The sequence below is a fragment of the Colias philodice genome, chromosome 1, assembly GCF_061535455.1.
Source record: "Colias philodice isolate Cphi_HAF_F1 chromosome 1, ilColPhil1 Martin Lab GWU primary, whole genome shotgun sequence".
In the NCBI taxonomy this organism is placed as follows: domain Eukaryota; kingdom Metazoa; phylum Arthropoda; class Insecta; order Lepidoptera; family Pieridae; genus Colias; species Colias philodice.
Genome location: NC_143086.1, coordinates 11492081 through 11508237, shown reverse-complemented (window position 1 = coordinate 11508237; position 16157 = coordinate 11492081). Strand labels below are relative to the sequence as shown.

General features: G+C 32.6%; 1 protein-coding gene across 1 annotated transcript in view; it reads left to right on the top strand.

The window, feature by feature from the left end:
* LOC149491359 (uncharacterized) overlaps positions 1 to 15894 on the top strand; it is a 33598-nt gene extending 17704 nt beyond the window's left edge. The window contains exons 8-11 of the mRNA XM_089697860.1: positions 3695 to 3846; positions 8913 to 9011; positions 9626 to 9793; positions 15767 to 15894. Of these exons, the coding sequence (XP_089553986.1) occupies positions 3695 to 3846; positions 8913 to 9011; positions 9626 to 9793; positions 15767 to 15894 (547 nt within the window). The remainder of the gene's footprint in view (positions 1 to 3694; positions 3847 to 8912; positions 9012 to 9625; positions 9794 to 15766) is intronic.
* Positions 15895 to 16157: the final 263 nt, after the last annotated feature.

The window sequence follows — 16157 nt, the reverse complement described above, 5'->3', positions numbered from 1 at the left end:
TATTATTTTTTCAATTATTGCTTAATTATTTCAGTCTACAGTTCACAAAAATTCTATAGAAAATTGTATTTAAAGGTACTTAACGGTCTAAATTCAAACTTCTCATCCCCATTTGCTGATTTTTTCCTCATCTAATTAAATAAATAATAGTAATACAAACATAAATGTACGTTTGGTGGCAACACATTAACTAAATATACTAGACCTGCACCTGAATATAAAATGGATTGCTACATTTCCGTGAATTTTCATCTGAAATCATATTTTAAAATTGAATTTACGCTTTTCAGAATACATTGAAAATTTTCGTAACATATTTAATATTTCGTTAAAATATTAAATTATAAGCTTTTGTCATGGTCACTCGCATTTAATCATTTTAAAAATTTAATCAATTTTCATTTGAAATTCGCTTTACGTTGCCATTAATTTAACCGAAACATGTTGCGTCCAAAATCCTCTGTTTATTCAATATTCGTATAGTAGAAACCTAGTAATCGGATTTCCTAGTGAATATTGCAACTGCTCTCTTTGTTTTCGATACTGTTTGTATTTTATGTTTACATACACAGTAAATATGATTTGCAATATGCTGTCAAACGATTCGGGGAATTTGAAATCATGATGTGTAGGTAAAACTGTTGATCATAGTTTGATTTCGTATGTTGCTATGATTTTTAAAGGAAATAAGGAATACTAACAATAGTTCTAAAGTAGCAAAACAAGAGTTCGTTAAATGTATTGATTACTTTTGATATAATAAAAAGTAAAAAAAAACTAAAACCCAACTACGACAAAAAACGGCGCTGAAAAAGTATAAAACAAGATTTTGAGAGTACTGAACTGAACAAAGTTGCTAATGTAGTTGCAAGTAAATGGACTGTAGGCTAGTAGGATGGAGCTGTAGGCTCTACCAAGATGCCTTCGTTGTAAGTTATTGACAATAATCCATTTTCTACGAAAAACGATAGTCACAAATCCAAAATAATAAAATTACTTTAAGTCAATTTGATTAATGTTGTCAATATTCGTTGCGTATCGTCCTTGCAGAAAAATGCGGACCATTTATAACCTGATCGTGCGGGGTGAGGTAAGTGTTTAATTTTGGCGGGAGGCGGAGAGTGTCCGTTCTGTAGCGTTTAGCTACTACATATTATGTATTCTGTGACCATACCGCCCGAATTGTTTTTGATTGTGTTTGACCGTGAATTGACTTGTATTTCTTTTGAACAAGGTGTAAAATTCAAGTGCATTGTTAAGGGCTCTTAATTCGGGTGTTTTTGGAAATACGACAATTAGCGAAGATTTGCATGCGCATTATTAATTTTGGAGTACTGTATACATATGTAACGTGACTACGCCTTTCCAAACATGAAAATTTATCTCTCAACACTGCTGCGAGCTTATTTCGCAACATATAGGTATGTTACGGATTTACAAAAGGATTTGAAATTTCAGGTGAAAGGCAGGGATTTAAAATATGGTATTGGGAGTTTTATAACGAAAAGTGCCAGGGGCAGTTCGGAGTAATAGTTGGGGGTGTCCTTTGAAATGTTGTCATACCCACGTAAAGCTTTCACTCTGATTTTCCGGCCATTTATTTATTTTACACTTTATTGCGCAATCACTACTGTATCAACAACAAACTAAATACAAAGCTAACATCCAATTTAAAATGATCTGTTGCTTTCACGCGATAATTTTACAACTGCAATAAATAAAATTACTTGTTAATAGCAAATTATCTGCAGTAGTTACTTATCCATACTAATATTATAAATGCGAAAGTAACTCTGTCTGTCTGTCTGTTACTCAATCACGCCTAAACTACTGAACCAATTTACATGAAATTTGGTATGGAGATATTTTGATACCCGAGAAAGGACATAGGCTACCTTTTATTGCGAAATATGTACCACGGGCGAAGCCGAGGCGGACCTCTAGTTTTAAATATAAATTAGAATACGTTTAGTCCATATTTTCGTTTAGATTGTATTAAAGACATAATACCATAAAATACAAAATTGCAGTATACCTAATCTTCTCAGTCCCGAACACAGTTGGGTAAAACCAAAACCATAAGTAATGAGAGATTCAATCCGTTAATAATCTTAATCGAATGCAGTAGTCTTTCCAACTAGAAAATAGTTCCGTAACAAATCCGTTGATAGAGTCCAGTGCGGCAAAGTTAACAGATAAGCAGGCGGGCTGTGAACTCAGAACGAGATTTAACGGATAACTTGAACCATACATTCTTTTCAATTTCAATTAAATGTTAGTTAAAAGGAGCGCTAAATGAGTTTTCGAGGAAGCATGATATAAACGAACTATTACTGCATATGAATTTATGTCGTAGGAATAATAAGATAAAAATTGTGATAGATGATGTAGGTATAATGTAAATGTGATATTATTTGAGAATTATCCAACTGGAATTACAAAATACTTCACTATCATTTCTGTCTCGCTACGAGCTACTAGCTACGACTCCGTAGGCACTCGAATATCACTAGTTTACCCACATTTTCAACACAGAATATGATTCCGTGGGATATCCCTGTCGTTGTGATTGTCGTTATATAGACGAGTTTCGATTAAATTATTATATTCAAGTTCAATTTCACAGAGTTGTCGATGTGAAATATTATGTGATATGCTTTAATGCAGCCCAATGACATTTCGTTTCTAGGAATGAGCTACGAAGGGCACTGAAAATTGTATATTAGAGCGTGGCCGGCGTTCGCTACGTATTTCTGTTTGCGTTTTGAAATACGCATGATGACAGCTCTTATTAACTTTACTGGGAAATTGACGGACGAGTTGTGCCCGAGCAATCCGTGTAGCGTATGAAATTCGTAGAAATATGGTATTCAATAAATATGGTAGTAATCGGGATGAAATGAATTTCTAGAAATATGAGGCATATTAGTATTAAATCTTGATAATAATATTTTAAAGCTAGTTCGTGACATTATTATATAAAACAGAGTGTATGTCCCACGATTTGTTTAAAAATAATTATATGAAGTCGGAAACAAAAAGGAAGCGGTAACTCTTGAATATTTGGGGTCAGGGTAAAATTATTCTGGGAAGAGGGTATAATTTTAGAGGAAAAAATTATGTCTTTAGCGCACCGTTATTACGATCACAAGCTTTTTAAGGTAACGTCATTACAAAGATTTTTAATCACAATATGATTAATATGTCATTTAAGTAATAAGGTAGGTAGGTAGGTAAGGTAGTGAAGTATATGAAAAAAAGTTATGCAATTTTAGTTTAAAGTTATAACAATTTTAGGATTCATTATTTAATAAGTAGGAAAGTGAATTTTAAATCGTTTTCATGAATTATTTTATGTCAATATTGAACTACGATCTATTCTCTCTCATATCGAGAATATAATATTCAGAGCGAAGCTAGCCTATCGATCGCCGTTGCACACAGGTATGGAATCCCGAATCAATGTATTGACTTGCAATTTGAAATACAACATGTAAAACTGGTTCTGCAGAGATATCCACACAAGACACACATTGAAAGGTGAAGAAAATTGAATCTGCAAAATGTAATGAATTTATGTTTTTTTTAATAGCCTCGACATAGATTATAAACCGTCTTTTTTAATCTTTGTTTTTGTAACATTAAGATTAAGTAAATAACAAAATTTATTTTACTTAAAATGTTTTTAAAACAGGTATATCAATGAGAAAAAACAGCTTAAGGCAGAGTTCGAAGCCGAAGATAGAGAGGGGCGTAATTTGACGAAGGCTTTAAACGAGAAAGGTCAGCTGATAATCGAAATGAAGACATCGTTACAGCAAATTAATCAACTTTTATCAAGCGTGGGTATGTGCTTTTAATTTTGTTTAAAAATAAATAAATTTAAAGGTCAATTATTCTAGACGTGACGTTATTATTATTTATTTATTATTTATTATGCGTGTCCCCTGGTACCAAGAAAAGTGTGCGCGAGATAACTCGATTGTTGAAGCACAGCAGAAAAGCAGATTTTATATCAATTTAGGTACTCCAATATTTCTTCAATTTTAAATTTTCATTAGTGCTTCTCTATTTCTCATTATATCTGTAGTCGTTAGATATATTACACGACATCCGCGCTCCGTACTTCTCGCGGAAATCAAACTTCCGATGAAGTAAGAGTTTGTCAACGCTGGCGTCTCGGCGCGAATAATTTTCCGTTGCGAGTTCGGAACGAGCAGGAATTACAGATTAACGTGTTTAAGTCACGCTGCCGCACATTAACGCGTGGATACAATCTGATTAACTGTTCCGATCACAGAGACTTAATACCTAAAACCCGATTTGGCTCCAGCGGAATTTAGCCGCAGGCAAGTAGTATTTTGAGAAAATTGCGTTATCGCTGGGAAGGTTTACTGCACATTTAGTGACACAGCTACACACGGCCTTCACCTTTTATTTTATCTACGATAATAGTATTGTCTGTTAGATCGATTTATTAATAAAATCTTGTGTATTGTGACTTGATTGTGACGAAGATTAAGAATATACAATTATGAACCTATTATTTAAAAGATATATATTTGTATTGATTACAGAAAAACAAGAACTTTTCATTTTATTTTAAGTATTGCTCCCTTCTTGCAATTTAGTTTTAATTCCTGCACTTGAAATATAAAGGATTTGAAATGATTGTTAGCCTTCTGTTACCAATCTGTTCTATACTTTACGCAGAGATGAAGCATACTTATAATATGTGCTGCGATTGCAATTTATTTCGTAGAACGTAGTAACAAATACTTGTGCTGTGCAGTGTACATACGTTAGACAAGGTGACACAAAATGAGAGCAAATACATAATACTCACTAAAAATGCTGGTATAAAATTTTTAAATAAAGCCGCTTAAGTCACGTGTCCATTTGATGACTTTGGAAATCAAAAAGGTATGGATTAGCGAACACTTCCATTAGCTAACGGGATTCACGTTGTTACAATTCTAACACGTTTATTTTTACGGTTCGTACATTAGTCTACGGTGTTAATTATTCGATTACACCTACAGCACAATAGAGTTTAAATCCAAAAGTGGAAAAGTGTAGATAAGCTAAATCAGAACAAAAAAATGTAAGATAAATTTATTTACAACAACGTTTGAAACGCGTTGTACATGTTCAGACACAAATAAAGGGATGTGACTCAGACTATTAGCAATTAGAAATCCTAGAGAGGATGAAGATACATCGGAGATACGGTTACTGCAGCTCACATCCGTCTTCTAACACTTAATGCCTGAGGATAGGAAGCACAGAACAGTAAAGGTTCTGTGAAAGGAAGCTAGGAAGAGTACATTTAATTAGTACTTACATCGTTACATTCGTTACCTACAATAAATATTGTATTACAGTTTCTCGTTGATGCTTTTAATTACAAAAGTAGTTAAGAAGAATACATTTTTAGTCGGATGAGTTAAATAATTGCTATTATGTATACATATATTTTCATTGTTCTTTTATAAACCGAAAGTTTATGTTAAAACAGTTTATTTATTTTCTGAATATACAACATTTTTATATGCACACAAAAATTGTAAAAATCCATTTCTTCATGCAAAAGTCATAAGACTGTTATCAAAAAACAGTTGTTTCTGTAATTCTGTAGACCGTTAGATCTGTATAACGTTAGAGCTGGTATTTGGGTGCGGTTTAATCACGCCGAATATACGCATTACGCATCGGATGCGCGATTAATCGCAAATGTTTTGTCACTTTCAAGAGGCCTCTCCGCGCGAGATTGAATGCCGTTTTACAGAATATAATAGCAAAATGTCGTCCACCATTGCCCGAACGTTCAAATTATCGACATAGCGTAATGAGTAATGACGATTGCTTTAACACCGATGTTTCCAATTTGAAAGCAAATTAAACGGACGATAACGATCGAATGATGCCGACATTGATATTTCACATATCCTTAGGTCAAAACAAAAAAAATAAGTGAAAATTATTCATTAGCTTCATTAGGGAAAAGACAAGTTTTAATACAGGTTTCATAATAATTAAATAAAAACTTTGACGAGTGAGTACATTTTACATTCCATTTAACATGTACCCGTAGTCTGGACATTTGTCGGTATTTATCGATAAACTTATTCATATGTCATACGTCTTCAGCAATGAAAATGGTGTCGCTTAATACCTCTCCCTAATTTGATGAACGATTTATATAAAAAAAATATCGAAATTGATTAAAATTAAATTAACTGCCATGTTTTTTGTGCATAACATGTGCTTTTTTCATATGCAATTGTAATTTTAATAATGCGAAAAATTTAGTTATATAACTAATTTTATTTTACTATATATGCCATAATATCAAGGTAAATTTCTTGGAAAACAACACAAAATTTTTTGGTCCATACTATAGTTACTGAAAATCGTTAAAAAAATCGTTAGTTACCGACCGATTTCGGTCGAGATAGATGTCGAGACTAGCGCTCCTGAATGGATTACTAAAGTTTGTAGTTGTGAATGTAACTGAAGACTCAGCGCTAGTGCATAGCAAAGCTAAGATTTATCTCTAAAGGCAAGACCAAACTATTACCAAGAGATCCGTATTCAAATCGTTTTTTCCTTTGAGAGCAACGACTTTACATAAATGCTACTAGAAGTAAGTAGTACTAGAAGAAAGTTTTTCGTGTTAATTAATTGATCCGATTGTTTTTCACTTTCACACTTAATTAACATTGTACAGCACAAGTTGCTTATAATTTTATGGTGTCGTACCATATCGTTAGGCGATAGAGAATAACAAATTATAACGAAAATTGAAGGTGTGTAAGAAAGACTATAATTACCCACAGTCAAGTCATAATATGAAAGTTGCTGTATGACACAAGGTTACAATTTAGCGTTAGAGCGTATACGCACTATGCGGGTATGCGTATACGCTCTTAAACTCATTAATGTACTATGTAATCACTTCTGTAACCTATATCATTGTTGAAGGCAACCTGCATGAAAATGTTTGAAAAAAGTTTGGAAAATCCAAAAGTGCACGACTCATAATGCTCATTTAATTATGAAATATATAAAAAAAATATATATATATATAGATATACAGTCTTGTAGTTTTCATTTTTTATTAATTGCAATTAAACGACACTGAATTAATTAATCATTCGCATTCAGTGACCTACAATCGTCGATTAGAATATTAAAAAAAAAATTTAACTCAAATGATGGATTTTTTCACAAGTTATAGTGTTTTCAGGTTTCACACATGACGGACAGGAAAATTGTTTGACCTATTTCGGTGTTTTTTTCCAATTCTATTGAAGTAAATCAATTTTTAAAAAGTATGGGATTAATTTCCATTAAATTATCTCGACAATAGTATGCAAAATATCTTGATTCCGTGAACTAACAAGGCTATAATAATCAATGATATTTTATGTATAGATACGTTATATACTCACAATATATCCAAAAAAAATGCTTCATATGCAGTGTCAGGCACACACAAATACAATTTTCATTTTACTTAATTTATTACATTGACAGACTGTATAAGAGAGATGGCTCTAATAAAATGATATAAATAAAAAAGACAAAGATAGTTTGTCACTTCCGCGCAGGTGTAAGCAAAAGTCATAAGAATTCACCAATTAAATATAAATAAACAAATAGTTGCCATGGTAATTGGCATAGATAAACGACACAGAAGGTTCAATGTTATAGATGTTAGGTTTCCTGCACAAGTAAATAAATGTGACAATTTCATTTACTATTTTATGATTATTATGATGTCGTATTAAAATGAAAAAAAAATATAAAAAACTTTTTTGGAGATATAACTGTATTAAGTATTTATTACTAGCTGTGGTGTTCGTTTAAGTCATCATCATTTCACCCGATAATCACCCACTGCTGAGCATACTGCATATAGTCCTCCTTATAGAACTCCATAAGGATCGATCTTACGCTATTCGTTCCAAGGCAGTTCCCGAAACCCGTACAAGGTCATCACTCCAACTTGTAGGATAATTATAATAATAGTGGTGCCTAGATGAAAAAAAAGGATGAAATAAAAGAAAGGATGAAGTATAAGCCTTTTTTATCTAAAACACAAATAAAATTTATGTTCAATAGCTATTTACAGAAAAGCAAATATCCTTTTTCGTCAGTAGCGATAATCTTTTCTTCAATGTATACGTATATTCAACATCATTTTTGCAAACAAACATTTTTGCCATCACGATTTCATTGTATATAATAAATAGATATATTTGTTAATTATATGCACTGTGTGGATTTAAATATAAAATTAATCAAGTATTTACCCAAATCGAAATTAATAAAATAACCGTTCTATTTTCAATAATCGTATCTACATGATAATCTTTGAACATAGTGTACGCTAGCTTTGTCACACTAGTGATTGAAGCAATGTTTTATCCCTTTCATTATTTCAATACACGTGTCAAGCAAGTGTCATTAATAAAGAATTGTAAATTGTTATTTTTACTCTTAAACTGTAATAATTTAATATATTTTGCTGTGATATGATATTCCTTTATCTTTCTTTATTTTTTTGCACGAATACGTGCACTTTCTGAACACACAGGAAGGCATTTTCGACAACTTTAATGTACCTATAGGCACATGCGCTCACTGGGACCGGTGACAATCTGACTGATTGCATTGGTCCCAAATAGGACCAATTCACGGAATCAGTTTTGGTGCGTTGATGACGTATCTACCTCTTGTTTCTATATATAATATCATTGATAATAATAAGAATAGCTGCAAAAATGAGGCGAAAAAAAATTTTCGATCGTAAAGCACTCTCTGATGCTTCGCATCATGAGTCGTGCAATTACTTACGAGTAAAAATCTGATATGAAAAAAAAAAACTAAAAGATATTTCGTTGCAGGTGCTCCAAACGCGCCTCGACCATTCGGCGACGTGCCACCAGCCATTCAATATGCTTTCGACGACATGGTGCAACCCGTGCCAGAGGTTGAGGCTGATTGTTAGTGGATTAGTCATTTACTTAATAGAGAGTATCATATACAGGATATATTATATCGAGGTTAATGCCGCAAGCGTATATTGCCCAGATATTATATTGTGTGCAAATGCACGTGCAAACATAAGTACCTACATAATCCTAATTCTAAGAGCGTATACGCACTATGCGGGTAGCCGCATTGCGGGTAGCCGTCCGGCTGACCGCAAGCACAATTATGTACGGAATATTCATTTCTATGCGCACTGTGCGGTCTGCGGTAGCCGCATCGCAGTGCGCATAGAAATGAATATTCCGTACATAATTGTGCTTGCGGTCAGCCGGACGGCTACCCGCAATGCGGCTACCCGCATAGTGCGTATACGCTCTAAGGAAGTAATAATATCATTTGCAATTGGCAATTCCTCGTATAGAGATAAGATCTCGTGTTCTCCCAAGCGCCAATAATTATACCTCTGACTGTTATAATGCACTTATTATAATATCTACATATCTACCTATTTAATTATAATCTTTCTGAATGTCATGTGGTAAAGAAGTCGACCTGTTTATATGATAAAAAAACAAGTGCCATAAACATCGAAACTAACAAAATAATTCCTACGTAACATTTCCAGTCGACAAACTAATACTGACCGCTCGCCAGAAGCTCAATGTGCTCATACAAGCTATTTCTAAAATGGAGGTCACGAGTGAAGTTCGAGCTAATGCCAACTTGTTCTACCACAACATACTCGCAAGGACCATGCGAGATAATTACAAAGAAGAAGTTGTTGCCGAAGGAGGTTGGTTTATTTACTTTCCAGTAATTTTTAAAGCAACCGCTCGCAACACTTTTTCCAATTTCCATGGGAAAACCGTAAAAAATATAGCAAGTAATTGTATAGCTTGCCACTGGTAAACCAACTTCAAACACTTTTAATGAGTTTTTCCATTAATAAAATAACTGAAACTTAAAATTAGTAACATTTTCCCTATAGTAGTTGTAGTATTGATGATGGTGTATTGTGGATATTCGAGAGATCTGCCACACTCTCGAATCTGAATATTCTGTTCCCGCTGTACCCTTCCAGCCAAAAAAAGTGTTGTTGTTAAATCGGGGGCTATTCGATGCGCTATACGCTCGTTTCAAATCTGCTATCCTTTGGTTTTGTGTACTATGTGCGGTTATAGAGTTACAGGCATTTATAACGAGCTATCAGGTAATGATAAACTACTTCTGAATAAAGTTTGCTATTAATTAATGCCGGTGTCATTAGCGTCATTGTGCTGATTTCATAACCAAGGAATGCAAAAAGTCGCAAGGTTGGCTTTTATGGTAGAGCCATTTTAATAGGCAACATTTGAAAGTTCAACAAAATTCAACATCGTAACCTAGTAACGACGACATAGAATAACATGATAATATTTCTTTTTGTTAGATCTGTACATTTGCTTAACTTTTTTCAATTACGATTACCTACATATCTTATATATAAAAATCTATAATATAAAAATGAATCGCAAAATGTGGTGGTAAGCGCATAACTCGAGAACGGCTGAACCGATTTCGATAATTCTTTTTTTATTATATTCCTTGAAGTACGAGGATGGTTTTAATGTAGAGAACGTAAATATGTAGCACGGGCGAAGCCGCGGACGGACCCCTAGTTTATAATAATAATGACGATACAAGTAATTTTAAAGATTTCATTTTACTGATAAACTATTCTAAACATAATAAACAATTTCTGAATTAAAGAACTGACGTCGCTACAATTTTGTGTCTATAAACTTTTTTTCTTTTTAAATACCAGAGATGTTACTCTAAAAATCGAAATCTGACATCTAGAATCGAATGCATTGATTACTTGTGAATAAAAATCATCATAAATTAATAAATTAATATTATGTTATTGTTGGGTGCAAAAATGGGCGATGGATCCTTATCCATCGCCCATTTTTGCACTTGATTACTATCAAGCTAATTTTCCGTGAGTAGCTTTATTTTGATGAGACGCCCAATTATTTCCTGTACGAAACTCTCGATTGTGGTAGCTTACAGTGGTAACAAGGATAAAATATTTTGATTTGATGGTTCTCAAATATTTATTACTAACTGAATTTTTTTTGTTCAATCTCAAGATCTAAATTATTCGAAAAAATATTTGTCCTACAAAATCTATGCTTTGATCAAAGAGTCCCCTCTTTCCAATGTGTATCGATAACGAGGTCATCCTAAATGATTAGATACTAACCAGCTGTTTTTTTTTGTTTTCACTTAGTTAATACTAGCTTTCCACCCGCAGCTTTGCCCGCGCAGTCAAAGAAAAACCCGCATAGATCCCGTTCCCGTGGGATTTCCGGGATAAAACCTATCCTATTTCCCGGGATAAAAAGTAGCCTATGTCCTTTCTCGGATATCAAAATATCTCTATACCAAATTTCATGCAAATTGGTTCAGTAGTTAAGGCGTGATTGAGTAACAGACAGACAGACAGAGTTACTTTCGCATTTATAATATTAGTATGGATTTATATAATTCAACAGACATATTGTCCTACAAATTGCGTAATGTTCTATGCACCGGCAAATTACAAAATTTATATTCACAATATAAGTACATACACGTTTTTCTAAGAATATTCGTTACTTGCTATTTAAGAAAAACAACACCATATTATCAGTAATTATACCTATGCTCTTTTCATTGTTCAAGCGATAAATTTTGCTGAACAGGAGGAACAAAAAAAATGGCGCAAAATAAAGAAAAATATTATTTCGTTCGCTTAAGTTAGATTTAACCGTGAACTTGTGAATATCTAGTGCGTGAATATATCCTTCGTGGTGTCATAAATTATTTTCCTAGGTTTTTAAACGTCGGTATTTTCCTATATTCCTTCCGGTTGACATTTTCCATTTTTTTGAACTCGTACACCTCGATTTTAATGAGATGTATTTATAGACAATACAGCCTTCAACGGCAGTATTTTATAAAATCCAAATACTCGTTATTTAAAAGTCTCGTTATTTAAACAGTAAATACGTATGCATTTTTATGTTACATTTATGGCAAATTCAATCAAAACAATTACAGCCTGAATTTTATATATAACACAAACCGATGCATTTATAATAATAGTACATTCGAAATATATTTTTCTCACTGTGCAGTGAAAATTGTAAACTTTATGTTCAGAATTTAATCTAAAAGACTTTAGTCTAAGTTATTAATACTGATACTTATTTAGTATAAAATGTACTAATGAATAGTTTTATTTCTATTATATAGGTAACAGTCATAAAAATTATATGTTAAGAGAATTGTATGTAAATAAAAACAATGCAAAAATAAACTTAGATTTTTTACTTCTACTGCCTACGCTTTCTTTTTTAAGTAAATATCAAGGAAAAACAACATAATTAAGTAAAAACAACAAAAAAATATCTATAAGATCAAGGTTGCGTGATCTAAATGTTTTATTTTTAATTAAAAATGTAAATAATAAAAGGACGTAGTTAAGGGGCAAACGAACGTCGCCTTAGCTAAGCTGGACACATACAGTTTCGTGAAGTGCGCCTTTTTAAATATTTTTGAAGTGAAACTTCTGTAGGCGCGATGAGAGTAAAATTTTAAGGTCGCATTATGGCGATACTGTCACGTCATGGAGTTAGGCGACGATTTTACTATCTTCAATCGTGCCAAAGAAATTTCACTTCTGACACGTGTGCTCGGCACACACGCTTTTTTACATACAAAATACGTACAAAATAAAAAGCGCATGTACCATTCTTATCATTCCGAACGGAAATACACCTGGCGTTTGGTTCGGTAAAAACGAACGTTAGCGCTAGCCCCACGGAATTCAGAATCTGAATTCTTGATCAGGAAACCTGATTCGGAAAGCGAACGTGTGCGCCCGGGCTTAAAGAAATTAACGGGCTTAAATAATATAAAACAACGTCTATTTTCAGTCGTCATTTATTTAATTTTTTTTTGTTGGATTTGTCTCCGCTTGGATTACAATAACATTGGAAATCTACAACAAAAACATGAATGCCCGGGCCATGGAGTGGAGGCGTCCAAAAAGTTAAATTTAGTTTAGATTATGTTAAGTAAAACATTGTTATGGCATTCTCGGACTATCGTGACATTATAAGTTTTAAGATATTATTGAAACTATTGTAGAGCCATTTTAATAGGCAACATTTGACAGGTCAACAAAATTCAACAACGTAACCTAGTAGGTAACCACGACATAGAATAACATGATATTTCGTTTTGTTAGAACTGCACATTTGTTTAACTTTTTTCAATTACGATTATATATTTATAATAATAATGACCGATAGAAGTACCTAATTTTAGGACTTGATTTTACTGATAATAGACTGGGGTAGAAGCCTTTTAAATATAATGAAAAGATAAAAAAAATCGCAGTCGAATGAAACCCATTAGAAAAGGAGAGGAACATGATGAAAATAAAAGGAAAAATAAATTACGGTCAATCCGAGTTCGGGAAGTGGGAGGGGGGAGCTTTTAAGAGAAAAAAATGGTGTCTCTCGATTTCCGACAAAACTACAAGTCCTACAGAAAAAAGTTCAATGGCAAAGTTGTAGGTAATTAAAAGTTCTACAACTTTTGTATTCACAATTTTTTCACATAACCTCAAAATTTAGGTGAAAAATTTAAAAAACCAAGATTTTGGTCTTTTATTTTTATCTACTTCAAAATTTATTGTTTTTCTACGAAATTTGGTGGAAACTTACTTTATTATGTCCCAAATACACTGTAATTTATTTGATTGAAAATATTTATTTTTTCGCCTTATTTTGAATTAATACCAAAAAAAACAACCTAATTTTCAATCGAAAAGTCACCCGTCAAAATATCAGCTTTTTTCAAAAACTGGGGATGCCTTTTATTCATTGAAATCTCTACTTTCATATGGTGTAAAAAAAATAAACACCACTATAGTAAATGTTCTCAGGAAATGCATACAAACAGTGTGATAATGAGCTTTTACTAAATCAGGCACACTTCTCGAACTCTATATCTTCTCTTGTATCGGCTTTTCGGTAATATTTCAAAAGAAAAATAATTATCTGTTCTAAGTTTAATATTTTACAGCATATTCAAAAGCAAAATGATGTCGATAAAAACATTTCAGGTAGTTCGAGAAGTGTGCCTGATTTAGTAAAAGCTAATTTTCACACTGTTTGTATGCATTTCCTGAGAACATTTACTATGGTGGTGTTTATTTTTCTTTACACCATAAGAAAGTAGAGATTTCAATGAATAAAAGGCACCTCAAGTTTTTGAAAAAAGCTGATATTTTGACGGGTGACTTTTCGATTGAAAATTAGGTTGTTTTTTTGGTATTAATTCAAAATAAGGCGAAAAAATAAATATTTTCAATCAAATAAATTACAGTGTATTTGGGACATAATAAAGTAAGTTTTCACCAAATTTCGTAGAAAAACAATAAATTTTGAAGTAGATAAAAATAAAAAACCAAAAACTTGGTTTTTTGAATTTTTCACCTAAATTTTGAGGTTATGTGAAAAAATTGTGAATACAAAAGTTGTAGATCCTTTTATTACCTACAACTTTGCGATTGAACTTTTTTCCGTAGGACTTGTAGTTTTGTCGGAAATTGAGAGAGACCATTTTTTTCTCTTTAAAGCTCCCCCCTCCCACTTCCCGAACTCGGATTGACCGTAATTTATTTTTCCTTACATTTTTATCATATTCCCCTCCTTTTCTAATGGGTTTCATCCGACTGCGATTTTTTTTTGTTTCAAAAATTATCTACTCTAGTCTATAAACCATTCTAAACATAATGAACAATTTCTGATTTAAAGAACTGACGTCGCTACAATTTTGTGTCAATAAACCTTTTTTCTTTTTAAATACCAGAGACGTTACTCTAAAAATCGAAATCTGACATCTAGAATCGAATGCATTGATTACTTGGGAATAAAAATTATCATAAATTATTGACATGTGTTTCAAGTTCGATTGACAAATGTTTCAAGTCCGTATCGATTAATTCACTTTAATCGATGTTTTTAAGCAGGTTACCACCCTATGAAGATAAAATTGATAGACGTCAAATGTTGCCTATTAAATTGGCTCTACTATACTCTTGTTTTAGTTCTATCTTTAGGTCTCTTAAATAAAATCTATTTGTGGTTCTTATATTTAGTAGATAAGTATTTGAAATGCGTTACAAATTTGAATCGCAAATTTAATTTCGTATAATATAATATGTATATCTTTAGGTGTTGTGGGGAGCTAGAGCAATTAAAGGAAATTGAACTACATATTTCTCTTTGTTATGCGTAGTATTGAAACTAGAACTCGTAGAATGTGTACGACAACAGACAAACCTAACCATTCTTATTAGGAAATGCAAGTTGTATGTGAATGTTGAATAATATGTAATCTTATTATTATCATGTCTTATTAGAATTGAGATATTTCGAAGAAATAAGATACAATACATAAAATTCGTCCCACACGGACTTTCATGGATCTTAATATTCAAGAACCTTTGGATATTTCTGTACTACTGTCGTCTTCATTTCAATAAAATGACCTGTAACTTATAAATGTGAGCTCTATGTAGGTAGATGTATCAATATTATTCAGAACTGATTAAGATTAAAATGTTTCAATATTTTGCTTCCATCTTGTTGAATTCGTGACCCGCATACAAATGCATACTGAAACATTTATTACAGGCTTGATACGAATAAATCGTTATTGTTTTCAGGCTTAATTGAGTTCGAAATGGAAGACCCGAACGTTCCGAGCCACGCCGTTATTAAGCTGAGAAGTAAGCAACTGGTGGAAGCTCAAGTGAGCGAGTTTGATGTACCCGATGTACCGGCCAAGAAGTGATTGGAAGTAATGCGAACAAGTTTAATAGGGCCTGGGAACCAATAGTGTATCTTTATTAGAAATCGTCGTACCTACATATCATGTTGCATTTGTATAACGTTGTTTAAATTATGCGTTCTGTATTTGAAAAAAGTATGTACATATTGTGTGATGCAATAAATGAGTACACTGAATTACTCGATTTTTATTTAAAAGTCTATTTATAGTGTTTAGATAGTATAGGTACTTATACAGCTGTTGAGCTAACTATTACTTCTTTCGGT